At 35.3% G+C, this 20933-nt stretch overlaps 1 protein-coding gene and 1 pseudogene across 2 annotated transcripts; both read right to left on the reverse strand.

Annotated features, from left to right (window-relative positions):
* Positions 1 to 7721: 7721 nt before the first annotated feature.
* LOC146950282 (heat shock 70 kDa protein 1-like) lies at positions 7722 to 9603 on the reverse strand. The gene is made up of 2 exons (XM_085746227.1): positions 9355 to 9603; positions 7722 to 8492 (listed from the first exon to the last, which is right to left on the reverse strand). The coding sequence occupies exons 1-2, from the start codon at positions 9581 to 9583 to the stop codon at positions 8131 to 8133; spliced, it is 591 nt and encodes a 196-aa protein (XP_085602353.1). The 5' UTR covers positions 9584 to 9603; the 3' UTR covers positions 7722 to 8130.
* A 6500-nt stretch (positions 9604 to 16103) lies between these two features.
* Positions 16104 to 20256, reverse strand: LOC146950283 (uncharacterized; annotated as a pseudogene). Its single transcript, XR_015027480.1, has 4 exons — positions 18837 to 20256; positions 17649 to 18125; positions 16535 to 16707; positions 16104 to 16441 (listed from the first exon to the last, which is right to left on the reverse strand). The product of XR_015027480.1 is annotated as an uncharacterized LOC146950283 (transcript).
* Positions 20257 to 20933: the final 677 nt, after the last annotated feature.

The raw sequence follows: 20933 nt of genomic DNA on the forward strand, positions 1-20933 counted from the left end.
CTTTATTGAGGTTCTGAGGAAAACTTGCTTCTGATGATGACGTCAGCATCTGAAGTCCAGAAGCTGGATTTGTTGCTTCTGAATAGTTGAATTAGTGGAAATGTTGGAAGTTACCTTTTAAAAAGTAACTTCTGGCCCACTAACTTGGTAGTTACTCTGTGAACTTCTTACGTGGCCTGTATGTGTTGGTGTATAACTAAAAGGGCAATGATGATTTAAAAGCTTTGAAAGTACTTTTCACGCGCCCCCAATTTTGTCATTAATGTTATGTTTGTTTGTCTCTTTTGAATTGCAATCGTTTTACTTTTAACACTTTGTCAATTCACACACTACTCACTCACAACAAACACATTTGCTCTCAAACCTCTTGCGAAGTAAGCGCATTCTCTCAACCTTAGAACCCTAAAATCTTCATCTTCTTCAAATCTTCGTCAATCATCAAATGGCATCATCAAGCTCAAAAGTTTCAGAATCTACATCAAACAAGCTAAGCGTATCAGAATCTGGGTCCATCTACAAAGAAAAGACTATGGATATTCCATGGGAATCCTTAATAGTTCAAATAGAGTCACCGGTGGATTTTACTTCACTCAAGAAGTACGAAGTAAACATGGAAGGATTGATAGAGACACAGGAGCTGTCTGAGTATTTCAGGATGCTAAATGGGCCAACATATGTGAACTTGGTCAAGGACTTTTGGTTAAAAGCTGAAGTGTACAATGAAAAGCCTGCAAAAGTCGTAAGCAAACAAGCTGGGTCAAAGAAAGGGAAAATGGTCATGGATATGAATCCTACATCTTTTGACAGCTTAGAAATAAGGTCTGAAGTGATGGGCATTCCTATAACCATCACTGAAGAAGTTATAGCTAAAGCTTGTAAAAGGCATGCAGAGGGAAGATTCCAAGAAATAGTCAGGAAGGAAGATGTCCTGCTTCAAGGTTACTTCAACACTCTTTTGGGTGGGAAGAAAGATGCAAAGCCTTCTGAAATGGAGATTCACAACAGGATGTTGGTGAAATTCAGTAATGATTGCTTCTTTCAAAGAGCAGGAGGATCTGACCAACCCAACAATCAACAGAAGCTAGCAATCTACTTCATGGCTATTTTGGAAAAGATAAACTTCCCAAGATATGTAATGGATCATCTCTGCTGGGCCATAAACGAAAGCATTACAAGAGGAAGAAAACAAGTACCCTATGGAAGATTGCTGTCTGAAATCTTTCATCAAGGAAGGGTGCTGGAGTTCTTAAAAAGGACAAGGAGTGCTTCTGATAGTTGTTTCGAAGTCTCTACTGCTGAAAGGACTATCAGTAGCAGGAGCTTATGCTCTATGAAGTTCATCAAAGAAGCCCCTAAAGATGAAAAATGGTTAGAGATGACAACTGCTGAAACTGAGATAATCAGGGACTTTCCTCACATCTTTAAGGAAAGTGACTCTGATTTCCTAGTTCAATCAGTAGCTGAGTACGTCTTGGAGGAAGCTGCTCACGCTAAAGGGAAAGGCAAGAAGGCCAAGGCAATTGCTGTGTCAGAAGCTGCTGCTTCTGATGCACCTAAAGGGAAGAGGACCAGAACTAGTTCTGAATCAGAAGCTGCTCCTACTAAAGGAAAGAAGGCCAGAACTAGTACTGAGTCAGAAGCTGCTAAACCTGTTTCTATCAAGGAAAAAGGAAAGATGCAGAAGGTTGGTGCTGCTTCTATTCCACAGAAGAGGAGAAAAGGTAAGGCAGACTTGGTAATCACTCAAGAGCAGCTGGATGAAGCTCTTGAAGAAATAGAGAAAGAGGAGGCTGATCCCAAGCTGAAGAAGAAGAAGGCTCCCCTTCAACTTGTGAGTCCTATGGTTGAGATGACTCGAATAAGGAAAAGGATGGCAGATGAACGTGCTGCTGATCTTATATCAGAAAGAAAGGATCAAAAAGCTCAATACATTCATCAAAGAGATGAAAAGCTCAAGGCTTTGGGATTGGAGGACTGTGATAGGTTCTACAAAGATAAACTGGCTGAAGTAAGAGCCATTGCTGGTAAACCTACTGAAGACAATGAAGAAGACGATATGATGCTCATTTTTGAAAATGCTCCAGAAGAGGGAACTTCAGAAGCAGTTCCTCAATCTGCTGGTCCACAGAAGATCTCTTCTGAAGCTGGCCCTGCAGATCAGGTAATCCAGATTCCAGTCACCTCTATCCCCATTTCACCCTCTTCACCATCAGCACCTGAACCAATAGAAGACACTTCTGTCTAAGATAATCTCATTCTGCACTATTCAGGTGACTTACTCAAAGACAAAACTTCAGAAAAGGCCTCTGAAACAACTCCAGAAGCAGTTGCTTCTGAAAATGTTGTTTCAGAAAACCCCCATCAACAAACACCTGAACCACATAAACCCACAACACCCCCTCAATCACCAATAGCTACTATTGACCCCCAACTCAACACTCAAACATCATCTTCACCTCAACAACCACCAATTGAAACTGAGTTTCAACCTTTACCTGAACACTCTCCAGAACCAACTCCCATGGATGTTGACATCTCTCTAGTCAATGTTCAAGCCTCAACCTCCACCACACACATTGATTCTGACCAGCCTTCATCTTCAAACACACAAACACACCTTACCATTCCAGTTCCTAATCCTATTCAAGATTTAGAAATCAGTGATTCTGATCTTGAAACCCTTGATCATCCACCCACAAACATCCTGGAATCTGGATATATTAATTCTGAGCTTCTCACAATCTTGAGTCAGATGCATAATCTGGTGGATCAAAGAAGGACAATTGATCTCACAGGTGCATATGAAGACTCCTGGGCATCTCTTCAGAACCGGGCAGCTGGGCTTATTGAAGAAATCAAGGCTAAATGCATCAGAGTCAAGCAAGCATCAGTCAGAAGGGTAATGGAGCATCTGAATCAGAGTCTCAGAGTAAGAAGTTCTACACTGCTCCTGGCAAACCAGCCTTTCTTCTTTGAAACGGATTACTTGACCAGAGAAGCAAGGTTGTGTAAGCTTCTGAAGAAACAGATGGCACAGCAGCAGCAAGAAGCTAAGGAAAGGGAACAAGCTCTTCTTCAGAGGCAACAACAACTTGAAGAACTGTTGAAGAAGAAGACTGAAGAAATGGAAGAAATGAAGAAACAACAACAAACCAACCCTTAGTTGCACACCCTTGTGTTTTACTTTTTGTTTTGTTGTTTGTTTTATTTTCTTAGTCCTTGCTTCTGAAATCATCTTGTCTTTTTTTTGCTACTGAATGCTTACTGATTCTGACTGTTTAGCTGCTTCTGACAATTGAATATACATGATTTTTTTTTTTGCTCTGATTTATTTAGTTCATTGCTTAGTATACTCTCTCACGTTTGAGTTTTTCTCATATCTTTTTGTCTTTTGTGCTTAAATTTAATTTCAATTTTTTTGATAATGACAAAAGGGGGAGTATATGTGACAAGTATTTAATGGCTCTGAGCCCCATTAATGGCATTTGAAATTTTTGAAAACCTTCTATCATTTTTTTTTTACCTTATTGGTATAAGCTATGAACGAACGAAGGAGTATCAAAATTCAAGTAAAGTTAATTAAACCATTCTTCTTATCTATAAGTTAATTCTTTCAATGATTCAATTTTGCTTTTAAGCTCTGATAATATTATTGCGCGAAAAATGAATTTAATTAACCTGGATAGAACTTAGGGGGAGCTTACAAACCTCACCTTAAAGACTATCAGACTCAGGGGGAGTTTGAGCTTACAAACCTCAGATTCTGAGCTTACAAACCTCAGAACCCCAAAGTCAACTTGTTAATTAGATTAACAACAATTGATCAATTTTAAATACTTTTGTTTGTCATCATCAAAAAGGGGGAGATTGTTGGAACAAAATGTGTTTGACAATGAACCTTAAAGAGTTTTGATGATAACATGGTATTAAAAATTGTAAATTGGACTAGCTAATTTTTGTTCAAGTGTACAGGACCATAATTATAAAGTTACATCATCATTGGTTCTGAATGAGCAAATAAAGGGCTATGGAAACAACAAAAATTTGAAGCTTGGACGCTCCTGAAGGCAACTTGCTCCTGAAGAAATAGCGCTCCTGAAGTAAGCTGCTCCTGAAGAATAGTGCTCCTGAAGACAAGAGGTCCAGAAGCCACATCATCAGAAGCTGCATCATCAGAAGCTGCAGAAGTCATCTCATCAGAAGCTGCATCATCAGAAGCTGCATCATCAGAAGCCGCATCATCAGAAGCTGCCTCATCAGAAGCCATTTCACCAGAAGCTGAATATCAACTGGATTTGCAAAGAATCAAGATTTGAAGAATTATCAACGCAAAAGCTGTCAATTGGATTCGAAAACACAAACAAAGGATTAGTGGAGTTTGCAACGGTCATTTCAAAGGTGTTTGAAGGCGTGTGCTTGCATTTTGAACGAAAGCGTTGACATTGTACTTTGTACGAATTGTACAACCACGTTCTCCACTACTCTGTTTTGTGTCTGCGCTTCAAGACAAGAAAACAGCTCCAGAATACGGTCTCGCCTGCATATATGTTCCTTTGGATAAGGAATGGTTTTCAAATTTGTTCTTCATAGGACAACAACCAAATCAGGCAAAAGATCATTGGTGAAAGATCAAGCTTCAACAACGACTCTTTGGTGTGCTGGCAATTTCACAACGTCTCTTTCACACCTCTATATAAAGGAGTGAAGACCTAGAGAATTGGTAATGCAAGAACGCTGAACGAAAGACTCACAAGATTTTCACAAGTACCAAACCTCTGCTGAAATTGTTCTGCATTCACTTAGAATTTCTGTGTCTCAAAGTCATATCTTAGAAATTCTTAAGTCCATTGAGTCTGTATCTGATTTGTATTGTGAGCACCTCTGATTGTATATCAAGTGTTCAACCTTAAACAATTTTCTGTGTAATTTTGTTTAGTTAGGAAGTCTCTTGCAGTAGTGCTTGAGCAGGAAGTCTCTTGATTGTGTTCTTGAGCAAAGGAAGTCTCTTGCTTGTGTGCTTGAGCATTGGAAGTCTCTTGCTTGTGTGCTTGAGCATTTGTAATCAGATATTACTCATAGTGAAATCTCCTTGGAAGTGCAAGGGGGACTGGACTACTTTCGGTTTGTGGAAGGAACCAGTATAATTGCTTTGTGTCGTTCTTCTTCTCTCTCTCTGTTTTATTCCGCTGCATTTAGATTCTGATCATCACTTCAGAAGCTGTCTCACTTAGCTTCTGATCAGTGTATTCAGTTGTTTAGAGGAACGAAGAATTTTTCAAAACACAATTCAACCCCCCTTCTTGTGTTTTTCTCACCTTCAGTGTTATGCTTGTCTCTGTACATCACTCTTTAATTGAAGATCACATCTCTACTGCGAACCATCTTTTTGTTTTCATCATCCCAGAGGTGGTAGCCAAACTCATCTTCACCATAACCGATGAAAGTGCACTTCTTAGATTTGGGATCAAGTTTATTTCTACCTTGATCACTAATATGCACATATGCTACACAGCCGAAAACTCTAAGATGTGAGAGTTTTACCTTTTTTCCACTCCATACCTCTTCTGGTATTTTATGCTCCAATGGCACCGATGGACCTCGGTTGATTAAGTAAGTTGATGTGTTGACTGCTTCTGCCCAGAAGTTCTTTGGTAAGCCTGACTGCACACGCAAGCTTCTGGCTCTCTCAGTCAATGTTCTATTCATACGCTCAGCTACACCATTGTGTTGGGGAGTACCTAGCACAGTTCTTTCCATTCTGATCCCGTGCTCGTAGCAAAACTTCTTGAACTTGGTGTCTTCATATTCACCACCATTGTCGGTTCTGAGCTTTTTGATCTTCAAACTTGTCTCATTTTCCACCATGGCTTTCCATCTCTTGAAAGCTTCAAATACTTCAGACTTATGCTTCAGAAAGTATACCCATACCTTCCTAGAGTGATCATCAATAAAAGTCATGAAGTAATGTTTCCCACCAATGGATGAGACAGTTGTTGGACCCCAAACATCAGAGTGAACAAGCTCAAGTTTCTCCTTCTTTGGGGTTCTTCCACTTGTCTGAAAGCTGACTCTCTTCTGCTTTCCAAGTATACAGTCTTCACATATGTCAATTTCTATTGACCGAAGACTTGGTAGTTTTCCTTTTGAGTGCATAACCTTAATCCCCTTTTCACTCATATGGCCTAATATCTTGTGCCATAGATTAGGATTTTCATTTGTTGCAACTGCAATCAAATGGCATGCTCCAACTGTCTTGTAAAGAGTACCACTCTTTTTACCGCGAGCTATCATCATTGCACCTTTTGAAATCTTCCAATCATCACCGTGGAAGACTGTTGTGTAGCCTTCGTCAGGCAACTGGCCTACGGAGATTAAGTTTTTTGTGAGGTCGGGAATATGTCTGACATTTTTCAATTCCCATACAGACCCATTCAACTTAATCTTAACTTCACCTTTGCCCACAATCTTACAATGTTCGTTTCCAAGGTAAACTTTACCAAGGTTACCAGGGACATAATTCTTGAAGAATTCTTTATGGGAAGTAGCATGAAAAGCGCTCCAGAGTCTAACACCCAAGACTCTTCCTTGCTCTCCAAAGAACATATCAACGCGTCACCTCCTCCTGAGGTGGAAGCAACATTTGCCTCATCTTTCACCTCTTGATTCTTTGCTGGGAGCCTACACTGATTTTTGAAGTGTCCCGTCTTTCCACAATTCCAACACTCGATAGATTTCAAGTTCTGAGAACTACGATGATTTCTGGATTTGGATCGTCTGGCCTTTGATTTACCACGTCCATTTCCTCTAGTTGAATTTCTTCCTCTTGACTTTGTATGCAATACTGAAGAGGATGACGATTCACCCAACTCTCTCCGTCAGATCTCTTCACTGAGAACCAGATCATGAACATCATCAAATTTCATCTTTTTGCTTCCCGAGGAGCTACTCACAACTGTGACAGTAGCGCTCCAACTATCTGGTAGGGAAGATAAAAGTATCACTGCTCGTACCTCATCGTCAAATTCGATACCAACTGAACTTAATTGGGTTGTGACAATATTAAGTTTATTGATATGTTGCGCCACTGATGCGCCTTCTGTCATCCGAAGCGTAAACAACCGCCTCATCAAATGGACTTTATTTGATGTTGAAGGCTTTTCGTACATGCTAGACAGAGCCTTCATAAGACCAGCGGTGGTTTTCTCTTTTGCTATCTTAAAAGCAACACTTCGAGATAACGACAATCGCACAACACCAAGTGCTTGTCTATCGAGAAGGTTCCACTCATCATCCTTCATCGATTCTGGTTTCTTTTCTGTGAGAGATTGATGTAGCTTTTTCTGATACAAATAATCTTCAATCTGCATCTTCCAAAAGCTAAAGTCCGCACCATCGAACTTTTCAATTTTCACCTTTCCTTCGTCTGCAGCCATGACTCCCACTTGAATCTAACCTCCTCTGGATCTTCTTTGACAATTTTTTTTTGTGAACCACTGTGCTTTAGAACACCTCCGTGAACAAATTGGTAACACTGACCAAATTTTCACTATTCACGAAAATTACTATTCACGTGAATCACTATTCATAAATAGTACTTTTGCCAAAAATAACAGAGATACCGAGCTAGGCGCTCTGATACCAGTTGTTAGGAAACTACACACAATTTCCCCATGGTCAGATTAAGTGGAAGTGAAATGAATGCGGAATAACAACACACAAGATTGTTAACGAAGTTCGGCCAATAATGCCTACTCTCCAGACTGCTGCAGATCTCTTTAATAAAAAGGGAAATATATATGTTTACAAACACTCACAAACTCTCACTACCCACAACCCAATTACACCCAAGAATTTTCTCTAAAATTCTCACACTGAGTTTTTCTCTAACTCTCTATTGATGTAATTCACTCACTGCATCTATTTATAGGACAAATAAGACAATGTGAACTTGAAAAATCCATATTCAAATGTTGTTGCAAGTTGAATGTGAAACCTCCATGTTTCACTTTTCTTTTCTTCAAAGTCATAAATGCAAGGCTTCACATGTGCTATTCCAATTCCACAAAAGTGTGTTATCCCTTTTTATGTGTTCACACATGCATGTTCACACATGCATCACATGCATAAGTCCTATTTTGCCAACACATATGCAATAGCTGCAGCAGTGGGTTCATTGATTATCTTCATAACATTAAGACCAGCAATGACACCAGCATTTATGGTGGCTTTCCGCTGATAATCATTGAAATAAGTCGGCACAGTAACAACTGCATTCTTGACAGGTAATTGCAAAAATGTCTCTGCAATCTCGCGCATCTTTGTTAGAATCATAGATGAGATTTCTTCGGCACATAGGTGCTTCTCCTGTCTCTTGTATTCAACAGAAATCATGGGTTTCTCATTCACTCCGAAAATGACCTTGAATGGCCACAACTTCATATCACTTTGAACAACATAATCATTAAACTTCCTACCAATTAACCTCTTAGCATCTGAAAAAAAAAATACATAATCATTTAATTGTCCAACTAATATATCAATGCAATGAAACAATAATAACATTTTTTTGAAGCAAAGAAAAGACATGAGGTGACCAAATGGGAAAGTCATCTCAACTAGGTTGGCATCGACACCACTAACTCAAACAAACAAACCACATGCTAAAATATATTAAAAATAAAATAAAAATAACAAAGTTTGTGGAACATAAACCAAACCTATGTAAATAAAGAGAACATAAATCTAAACCGAAAAAAGTCAGACCTAATGAAGTCATTGAATACTATCCAACCAAGTATAACATCTGGAATTAACCCCAAAATCAACTATAATTTATCAGCACAAGAATTAACTTCTCTATATGAGAAAGTTCAAAGCTAAAGGAAACTTTAATGCAATAATAACATTAAATACATGAAGTAGTGGCTAATAGAAATAGAAAGGCTAAATTGCACTTTTGATTCAAACTTTTACAAACTGGCGATTTTAGCCCCCTAACTAAAATAATACTGTTTATCCCCAACTTTTATGCAAAAGTGATGCCCCGTTGATTTTGTCCAGATCAACGCCGGTGTTGGTGGCCAAAATTGCCAAATCGTATAAGTTGGTGTCAAAAGTGCAATTTAGCCAAAATATAAAATAGACACGTGACATGACATGACAATGTCACATGACATCTGAGTCAGACTATAAATGTGTTGACCTAATCAAATCAAGGGGATATCACTTTTGCAAAAGGGGTAAAATTGAGGCCAAAAGTGCTATTTTGAAAGTTGGTGGACCAAAAATGCAATTGAGCCAAATAGAAATTTACAGGGTTCAAAACCAAAGAAACAAAAAGGATTAGATATGTACCAAAGACGGTGTTTTGAGGGTTGGTGGCCGTTTGATTCTTAGCAGCATCACCGATCAACCTTTCATGATGAGTAAAAGCAACAAAAGAAGGTGTTGTTTTGTTGCCTTGATCATTGTGAATAATCTCAACTCTATTTTGTTCATCTTGCCACACAGCAACACATGAATACGTTGTTCCAAGATCTATTCCTACAGCCACATCACGTCCTTCGTATTTTGGTGCCATCATCTCTCCAGTAAAATCCAAAGAAAGCTGCACAAAAAAAAAAAACTCAAGCCAAGATTAGGAAGTTAATTCTGTTATATATATATATATATATATATATATATATATATATATATATATATATATATATATATATTTTTTATTTTTTTTTTTGGTTTTTAAATCAACAAACAAGTAGAATTGATCAAAGCTTATGAGAAGGTCCAAGAAGTACAATGAATTTTAAACACACACACTACACAAGCTATCCCGAAACATTGAAGTTTGAACAAACTCGCCTGAAAACACCAAACCGTAACTCGAAGAAACAGAGAAAAAAAAGTAACCCAAGAAACACACAACAAAGGCAAAATGTAATGAGAAAAACAACACAAAACTAAGCAACACAGAAATAGAGTTTACTTCTAACAGTAACAGCGATGAAATAAGGGTTGGTATACTTTTAATGCAAAAGAGACTCTTATTTTTATACGAAATCTATTTAACTCTTCTTATTACTAGACATGGCAAAAGAACCCGGACCCGCCGGGTCCCCCACCCCCGCACCCGAATTTTAACGGGGAAAAGCCGAATTAACTGGGTCCGGGTCCGGGTCCGGGGAAAACCCGTAGGCTAAATGCGGGGGCGGGGACGGGGACGGGGGATAGTCACACCCGCCCCGCCCCCGCCCCGCACCCGTGCATGAGAATTTACCTTATTACCCTTATTTTCCTTAAATTAGAAGGGGGTATATAAAGAGCCTGAAACCTAATTTCATTTCATTTTGCTCTTCACTTTACTTCAGCCGCCGTTCCTTTTCTCTTCACTTCACTAAACCTATTTCCATTTCCCAACATTCGTTCTTCTCTCTCTCTTCCCAAATTCAATTGAACTATGATTTGAGAGCACTTATAAATTCAATTGAAAAGGTAATATTTGTGAAATTGTGTTCCACCTTTAATTTGTTAGATAGCTATTGCAGAATATCATTTCAACTTTTTGTAGAATAAAATACTTCAGGACGGGGATTTACTAAGCCGTAGCTTTCGGATCTCATGCTCTCTTAACATATTATCAGATATGCTAAAAGCACAGTTTTATTTCATCTTCATAAGAATTACTTCCACAATGTTATCCCCTTCACGTCTTACTTTTTCCTGGAATGAATTCTCTCTTCAGATGTGTGAATGTGCAGTGCATACACTTTCTGATTTTACCCCATTCAATCTTGTTTCTGTTTTCACTTTCTATTTTTTTTTTTTACACTTTTCACGGGTGGGGGTGGGTGCGAGTCTGGGACACCCGTCCCCGTTGGGGGCAGGTCTGGGGGTAAAGATTCTATCCCCGCCGGGTCTGGGGGCGGGGCTGGGTAGTGTGAAACGGGGTCGGGGACGGGTGTGTCAAAACCCGCCCCCGCCCCGCCCCGCCCCGTTGCCATGTCTGCTTATTACATTCTAAATTAAATCGCATTTTTATTTTTTTATGAAAGTTTTTTTTTTAACATGTAACACTTTTTATGTTTAGTGGAACCGACTTTATTCAGTAGAGTATGACTTTTTTTTTAAAAGAAATCTAATTAGCTCATCAATATTGGCTCGAATCTAAGACTTTTGAGATGAACATATTCTAAAGTCTCAAATCAACGTCATTAAACCAACCCAATTAAGTTAAGATTTAGTTGTTTTTTTGAATAAAGTTAAGATTTGGTTGTTGTTACTTTACGAAACACTTTTTAAGGGTATTACCAATCTATTGTACTCACTTTGATTTCATTTATAAGACATTTGAATCAATAAAAATTGTAGTGTACTCCCTTTGATTTTATTTATAAGATTTTTGAATCAATAAAAATTGTAGTCTACTCCTTTTGATACTTTACATATACGTATTCTATAAAAATTAAGGGTAAAAAAGCGAAACAATTTTGTGAAAATTCAGTGGAGATGTATATAATTCAATTTTATGCATTAGAGAATTTATTCTCGATGAACTACTAAAATTATACTTCTTATGGGTGAATGTAACGAGAGATAGAATTCAATTAATCAACATTACACGGAATTTGTGTTTAGTTTGTTTAATGATGTTTATGCTGATATTCCAGCATTAGTAGCATATGAAAATATTACATGATTTAAAAGAAAACTTTACATTTTTCTATTTGGATCACATGTATTATTTAAAAAATAATATTTGTCAGTTTTATAATAACATAACAATGAAGAGTAATCAATGTTTATTTTATTCAAGCATTTTACATCCATATAAATTTTTGAATAAAAATTTTGTTAACGTATTTTAAGCGTATCATATCTTAAATTTTACATCATCAATCAACCTTTCATGATCGGTTAAAGCAACAAAAGAAAAAGATCCCACAAATATCAGATGAGAGAAAATGAATTGATTTTTCTTTTAAAAATAAATAATGAGTTTTAGACTTTTAGGCTTTTTGAAAAATAACAACAAAATGAAAATATTACTCCAATGTTTTAAATGCTAACAAGTGCCCTAAGGGCACTTGATAACAAAACTTAAAGTAGTAATTTTATCTTGAAAATTGTGCATTCAACTTATTGAAATAGTAAAAAGCAACTTTTTCTACATGAAATTTCACAATTATTTCCTTTTTTGATTCCTTAACCATTGCCCTAAGGGCATTGGTTAGCAAAACCCAAAAAGAAACTAAGCCACGCCTCATGTTTCAGAAGGGTGGGGCTTCAGTGACTTTGTGTTGGGTGACTTTGGTAACTTTAGTGTATTTTAGAGGAAAGAGAGTGATAATTGAATGATTAAAATAAATTATTTTAATGAGAGAGAATTATTGGTTAGGAGAGAGATAGAGACAAAGGCACCAAAAGCCACCAAAGCCAAAATCACTGAAGCCCCACCCGTTTCAGAATTCCTAGACTAGATCCCAAGTCCTAAGGTAAGTCTATCAATATCAACTGTCTCTACGCTAAAATAGCATATACTAATTAGCCTATAACCTTTTTTTGAGCAATTATTAGCCTATAACCTATACTATACTAATGATGGAAAAGATGAGATGATTTCTGATGTGACATGTAACAAAGTATTTACTCCACTTCACTCCACTTGCCTTTCGAAAAACATTACTCTTACACGCTAATTTTTTTTTACAAAAAGTTTAGGTGGATTCGGCTCCGGTTACCATCAGGGTCAGGGCAGACCTCCGAGTTCAAAGAGCACTTATAGAGGTACTTACAGATCATCCATCAACACCGTCCTTACATCGGCAGCGGGAATCGAACACACAACCTTCTGAGGGGAAGTGACTCGTTCCTTACCAACTGAGCCAACGTGTGTTGGTTGTTACACGCTAATTAGTGCCGTTGGTTTTTATAAAATAAAAACAAGTAAATTTTGCAGTGATTAATTTTATTTTATTTTCATTTTTAAGTATTGACTAAAAAAAAATTAGATCCTTCAAAAAAAAAATTAAAAATTTTAGTATATTTAGTTTTTTTACGAATGCTTCAAAACACCTGTTTTTATGGACACACTTTGAGATTTATTTCTAATGTTTTTATTTATTGGGCAAATTACAAAATTTCATTTTTTAACTTAATTTTAAACAACACTTTCGCTATTAATCTTTTTATTTTTCCAATTTTATCAATTATTTCCTCCATCTCGAATTAACTGAGTCATTTACTAAAAAAAATGTCCCATAATAACTGAGTCATTTCAATTTTCAATACAACTTTCATCATTTCCAATACAATATAACTCTAATTAATACTACTTTCATCATTCTCAATTCAATATATTCCACTTTCCTCTTTATTTATACATTTTTCTTAATATGTGTGAAATGAACAAATATGTCAGTTAATTCGGGACGGAGGGAGTATATTATAATCATATAACACTTTTGTTTTTTATGTTTTTTCTTTTCTTGATTTAGTCTTTTATAATATAAAATATCAACATTGGATCATTTTTGTCCTAAATCAATTTTATAGAATTAAAATTGTTTTTGACATTAAAAAAAAAAGTTTTTAAAAGTGAAACCAAATACGCTCTACCCTACTTTGATTACGCAACCAGTTATTTTTTACTTTATGCTTCATTCTTTCTCCATGGAATGGAAGAAAAATAAATTTACTTTTTACCACGTCCATACAAGATGGAGAGTGAAACTAGACGAGAGATTTTTCCTTCACTTTTCAAATATGATGTGAGGAGTGACTACCAGTGAGTTACACTCGTGGTGCCATCAGAATAAATTATCAAATTAATCCTTGATTTTGTATGGTACTTTCAAATAGGTTTTTTACCTTGTAAATATTTTAAAAAAGTTCCAAACACTATTAAATTTTACATATATTTTAGGGACTTATTTGAGAGTTATAGAAAATCAATGTGATTAATTTATATATAAGATTATATTATATATCCTCTCTTTCTTTATCTCTTCTCTATATATAATGCTTATTTTTTCTTTTCTTGATTTAGTCTTTTATAATATAAAATATCAACATTGGATCATTTTTGTCCTAAATCAATTTTATAGAATTAAAATTGTTTTTGACATTAAAAAAAAAAAGTTTTTAAAAGTGAAACCAAATACACTCTACCCTACTTTGATTACGCAACCAGTTATTTTTTACTTTATGCTTCATTCTTTCTCCATGGAATGGAAGAAAAATAAATTTACTTTTTACCACGTCCATACAAGATGGAGAGTGAAACTAGACGAGAGATTTTTCCGTCACTTTTCAAATATGATGTGAGGAGTGACTACCAGTGAGTTACACTCGTGGTGCCATCAGAATAAATTATCAAATTAATCCTTGATTTTGAATGGTACTTTCAAATAGGTTTTTTACCTTGTAAATATTTTAAAAAAGTTCCAAACACTATTAAATTTTACATATATTTTAGGGACTTATTTGAGAGTTATAGAAAATCAATGTGATTAATTTATATATAAGATTATATTATATATCCTCTCTTTCTTTATCTCTTCTCTATATATAATGCTAATGTGTAAAGTTAACAAGTCAACTTCCACTTATTTTTTCCCTCAAAAAAAAAAAAAAAACTTCCACTTATTTTTGAACAAAATGTCAATTTTCTAATTCAATAGAATTGGTCTAGTGGTGACGGATTTGAGTAGTAGGCATGAGGTTCTAGGATCGAACCTCATTGCATGTCATCTTGGCTATTTCTCATTTCCGTACTAATCTTAGCTATTTTACTAATCTTAGCTATTTACAAAATTGGCCTTTATTTACAAAATTGGCCTTTATTAATATCAGTTTCAAATAGTAGAATATGAATTATTATTTTTAGGGTTAATTAAGTAAATAGTCCCTATAAATATTCAGAATTTTGTTTTTAGTCCCTACAAAATAAAATCACACTTTTTAGTCCCTATAAAATTTTCCATCAACATTTTTAGTCCCTATAAAATTTTCCATCAGCGTTTTTAGTCCCTATAAAATTTTCCATCAACATTTTTAGTCCCTAAAATGCTTAAGGAAAATGTCACAGGGACTAAAAAGTGTGATTTTATTTTGTAGGGACTAAAAACAAAACTGTGAATATTTATAGGGACTAAAAACTTAATTAACCCTTATTTTTATGTACAATGGATGCAATGAGGTTTTTGTAAATAGCTAAGATTAGTACGGAAATGAGAAATAGCCAAGATGACATGGAAATAATGTTGTTGTTATTTGACTTCTAGTAGGCTACAATATGTATTTATATAAGCACATAAAGTATACCAAAAATTCAGAACTGGATCACTACCCATGTTTTGCGATTTTGGAGTTAACTTATGGATGAGGGAATATGAGAAGATGTTTTGGCCCTCCTTTTTTATTCATCAATTCCAGTGAACAAATATGTTATGGACTTTCCTTCAAAAAAAAAAAAAAATGTTATGGACTTATGGTTAAATTCGCTGTTCAAATGTGCTTTAAAAGATTAGATATGATCATATGAGCCTAATTTATCCTTTTTTTTATTTTCTTTTCAATTGTTTGAGTTTTTCAATTCTATGTAGTTACTGCTGTAAAATTCAATTCTAAAGTAAATATGTCATATTATACTGTGTATGCAGGGGGATTCAAAGAAAATATTGCTGGCCCATCTTTTTGACAAGTCATGCTTTTTAGGGTAGCTTGCATTACAAGTAACTAAGATCAATTCTTGTTATCACATAATTCTATGTAATCCACATTGTCTTATATTTTGACTGTACATTTCAAGACTTCAAATTAATTTTCAATCCGGAATTATAACTAATGCTATCTTTCAGATGAGCAATATGTAAAGTGCATAATATACAATATATACTAGAGAGTTTACATGTAAAATTTAATTAGTCTTATTTTAACTTCAACTTTTATGACAAAACAGATAATGTAAAAGGGAAAACTCAGACAATCAATGTATTTGTTTCTATTCTTTTATTTTTAGATGATCAATTCTACATTTCTTTGTGAAGTCCTTTACTTCAATTTTTGCGCAGTAGTGATCCAAAGAGAATAGCAGACAACATTAGAACTGAGAATGAAGAATCGTGCATAACTTAATTATATCATATGAATTATCATTCTTTTGAATTAGACCTTTTACATAGAGCAAGAAACAGAAAGAGTCAATTGTGGTCATTTCCGCGTGAATATGTACCCCAATAGAAGTAGTGTATAAGTTAGCCGTTTCAGTTACCCCATTTCTTTACATCAGGTTGTTCTACTTCAAAAACTACTTTCCTTTATGTGCTTGTAGCTCAAGAATGCGATATCCAATCTCCTTTTTAAGAACCTCAGACTGTAGTTTGCAATCCAAAATGCATTGTTGAACAGTTTCCAAACTAGCAATTTCTTGATCTCTGGCCTTATCCTGAGTTCAAATACATAGTAATAATTTATTCATAACCAGTGTGAAAATGGAATGTTTGATAGAATAGAAATCCAATAAGAAAAGCAGAAGAACCTTGATTTCAATGGAGTTGGTTTTCTTGCATCTGCTCTCACAAATCAGTTTGCCATTTTGGATGTGTTCTTGCAAGAGATCAACTTGTTTAGTCTTGTCAGCCAAGCTATATGCACAACTGAATCTAACAGCTACAACAAATTGCTTCCTCTTGATAAGATTCTCAACAAAATCTGCAAGGTGCAAGACCAGAACAGGCAGAAAATATGTACCAATTAACAACAACAAAAATCTAAGCAGATTGGACTGAACATTTCAAAAATTGTCAAACCATTTAGAAAATAGAAGAGATGCATAAATAGAGAGAGATATAAATATGAACTTTATTTCATTTTCCAAGATTGACACCAAGATGTCAATTCTCTCTAAACAAAGGTGAGAACTGTGGTGGAAACAAAATTAATCCAATTACATATCAGTTCAATTTCGTACCAACAACTAATATCATAATCTCTGTATTTAAAATCATCTGACTTTAACAGATTTTAACAAGAGTTGTCCTATTTTCTTAAAAGGATTCATTTCAGCCATTATCTTTAATTTATCCCTTTTTTGCTCCACAAATTGAAAAATGCCATTTTAGCAAAAGAAAAACTACTCTAATGCCAACTGACATTCTCTTAGTTGTTATTTTGTTTTTTACTGACATGTCTAGAATAATAGGTGATTTGGTTTGTACTACTTGTTTTGATATGAATAAATGTGGTGATCCATAAAAGCAAGGAAGGAAAACATGGCATATTTATATTTCACGACTCATGCAACTATCATATTATTGACTTTTTCTGTCATATCAATATAATTTGAATTGCAATAACAAATTCCTAAAAACTAAAACCCCCATAAATGATAAAATGGGTAAAATTTGTCACCCTATAGTGGCCTAATAATCAGCACCTTTGAATCTTTGATCATGAATAGCCATAACCACCTCATCCTAACTGTAGATAATAATGGCATGGAAAGTAACAATAGATATTAACAAATTTTATAATCATATGATACAATATAAGATATCAAAACATGAAGATAAAAGGAGATAGTGATCACAGACCAAAGCAGTTCTGACGGTGAAAATAATGGCATGGAAAGTAACATAGTCATCCTAACTTACCAGAAACTTAATTTGCAAAACCCAGGGTCTGAAACATCTCCATATCTATCTTGTGCTGAGCAACCAATGCAAAAAGCTCCAAAATTTCATCTTCATCGAAAGAAGTAAGCAATCGATAAATTGACAAAAGCAGTAGAAATCCAAGGACCGCCAAAGAATCTTCACTATTCTTCCTTATGTAAGCTTTCAAATCAAGTGCTAGCGTCAGCGCTTCTCTTACACTATCCTCAACATTCGGTGAGGTTCTCATCAGTTGTTCAAGCAGAAAGATGCGGCTATCATCAAAAATCACAGCATTGTCTCCCTTCTTGCGCAGTGGATTAATGGGTTTCTGTATTATATCTAAAACAACTTTTGCTCGACTAACTAGAATGTTATTGCCTTGTGACTCAACTGCAACAGTTTTCTCACTTGTGTCCAATTGCAAACTTGTTCCACCAATGGTATGACTTAATCGATCATCCATGTAAGATGCAACTGCATATTTAGATAGCAGATATTTAAGCTCCCTCGTATTTATTGAAGCATGAGTAAATGATGGTGACAATAGGAATTAAAAAAAAAATAAAAAATACTATGCATGAATGTAAGACATCTCCTAGATTGAAATACATGGGTGGCGAAAGAAAGCATTATATTAATTATTAACTGTTACAATCAATGTCGACACAACACCAGAGACAGTGTTTGAGTTCATTGATTAATAAACAGGACAAGAAACAGTTGCACTAATAGGACTATTAATGCCCCTTAATGTTGAGGTTGAAAACTTGAACCTACACCATTTGCAATATACTTGAAAAATTAAAACTAAATTACTATTCTACTCTTTCATTAGCAGTACCATAATATTATAATTAAGCCTTAGCCATGAATAAAAAAAATGCAAGAGTTTTTTGCACTTGAGAGATTCATAAAATGTTCAAGGGTGAAATTCGAATACAGCTTGACAGTGTGTGCGTGTGTGTGATATGAAAACTGAAGAAGCTTTTCAAATCGACTAAGCGTACAACATTAATACGATTAAAAATAATTTTAAAGAATTATGTATATCAAGTTATTAAAAATATCAACATCATTAAAAGAAGCAACTGAAATGAAATTCTTTCAGTAAACTATATGAATAAGAACATTTACCGGATTCTTGCTCCCCGTCAATATATTTTCTTAATGCTTCAGATTGATTACCTGTCAACTTAGGCTCCTTCATTTGTCCATCCAATTTAGTCAGCTTTGAATCAGGATCCTTGGCTTGTCTTTCAAACTGCTTCTCATTTAACCTGAGCTCATTCACCATTTCTTTCTGACGTTCTTCAAATTTCTTCTTCTCTGATTCGAGCTCCTTAACTTGATCTTCGAGTTCCTCCACCTTTGAATTAATTTCCTTCACTCTGACTTCAAATTCCTCCTCTTTTAATTGAAACTCCTTCATTTGTCCCTCAAATCGCTTCTCTCTTGATTCTAAATCCTTTATCCGTCCTTCAAAATTCTTCTTCTCTGACTCAAGTTTATTAACCTGACCCTCAAGTTGCTTCTTCATTGAGTCCAATTCCTTCATTTCAGCATGTCCATTCTCCTTTTTAGCCTCTAATTTTTCTGCTTGTTCGCCAATTAATTTGTTCATTGCATCAAGCTCTATCTCTTTGGCCTTAAGTTCCAAAATACATTCATCAATTTTTTGGGAAAGAGCTTTGAGTTCCTCTTCCTTCCTTTCACGGTCCTTATCAATGACTTGACGAAGCTCTATTTCTTTTGAAATGTTACCCTTGACTTGATTAAGTTCTATCTCTTTTGCCTTGAGCTCTATCTTGCGCTCTCCAATCAAGTTCTCCATCAAATAGAGCTGCTCTTCATTCACTACAAAATCCTTAACACATTCTTCAGTTTTTTCCTGCACTTTGTCACAAACTTCATCAATTCTTCTAACAACACTAACTTGCTTCTTCTTATTTTTCAGCTCTCTGCAGTCTGCAGCACTCTTGAATATCTCTCTTTATGGACTGTAATCTCTTCTCTTCTACTTTCTGCTTCCATTTGCATTCCTCAAATAATTCTTCTAACAGTGTAAGGTCTTTCTTCAGCGATGAAAACGATTTATCAGTTAATTTCTTTGAAAATGAAAGATCATCTTCATCTTCACCGCGATCATGATGTGGTGACAGCTTTGATTTCTTAACAGAAACATGCAAGGAGGAATCGGGGTTATCAAACATAGAATCCCTCTTCTCAACAGAAGCACCGCATTTAGTACCACTACATGTTCCCAAGGTTAAAATCTGAGGAAAACTTTGTGACAATGGAACATCATCATCAACATCATCATCATCATGACCACAAAACTTTGGCTTATCAGAAGTGTTAAAATCCATCAATAATTAGCAGCTATAGCAAGCAACTGGAATAAAGAAAGGAAAAAAAATGAAATAAAAAAAATAAATAAAGAAGCTTATTTGATTGAAAAATAAAAATAAAGAGGGGTAAAGGTTTAAACTTTCAAGTTTCAAGATTTAAACAGTGGTAAAGGTTCCATCTTTCTAGGTGAAAGTAAATGATGAAGTAGTACTAAGAAGAATTGCAATGGTAAATATGTATAAGCTCTTGTAATCCTCTAACATTGCATGTAAATGTAAATGTAAATGTGAAATATAATGAAGAAGAATAATAGTAAGAAAAAGAAGAAGTGATGCTTACAATGAATAGATGGATGGTTGATGCTACCCAAAGATTTGAGAGAGAGAGAGAGAGAGAGAGAGAGAGAGAGAGACAGAGAGAGAGAGAGAGACAGAGAGAGAGAGAGAGAGAGAGAGACAGAGAGAGAGAGAGAGAGAGAGAGAGAGAGAGAGAGAGAGAGAGACAGAGAGAGAGAGAGAGAGAGAGATTTCTCAGGCTGTGGCTTTTGATGAGTAAAGTGAAATGAGAGAGAAAGAAATTAGATGAGTGGGAAAACCAATATTGAAAGCTTGTTTGTTTCTTTACTTGCGCTTTGGTTTCGGACACAAGGCGTCCTGTGTGTGCCAATGGAGCCCACTATATACACACTAAACTGGCAAATAATGTAATGATATGCTTATTGGATAAAAATTATATAGGTCCCACTATATTTTATTTAGGCTTAAGTGCAATTTTGCCCCCCTATTTTGACTGAATCGGAATTTTACTCCCCTATTTTAAAACTCGGAATTTTGCCCCCTCAATTTAATGTTTTTCGAAATTTTACACCCCCTATTTTAAAACTCAGAATTATACCCCCCCAATTTAATGTTTTTTGGAATTTTACCCCCCACC

This window comes from Medicago sativa, chromosome 2, assembly GCF_051527215.1.
Source record: "Medicago sativa cultivar Bolivia chromosome 2, Bolivia_mono, whole genome shotgun sequence".
NCBI lineage: Eukaryota > Viridiplantae > Streptophyta > Magnoliopsida > Fabales > Fabaceae > Medicago > Medicago sativa.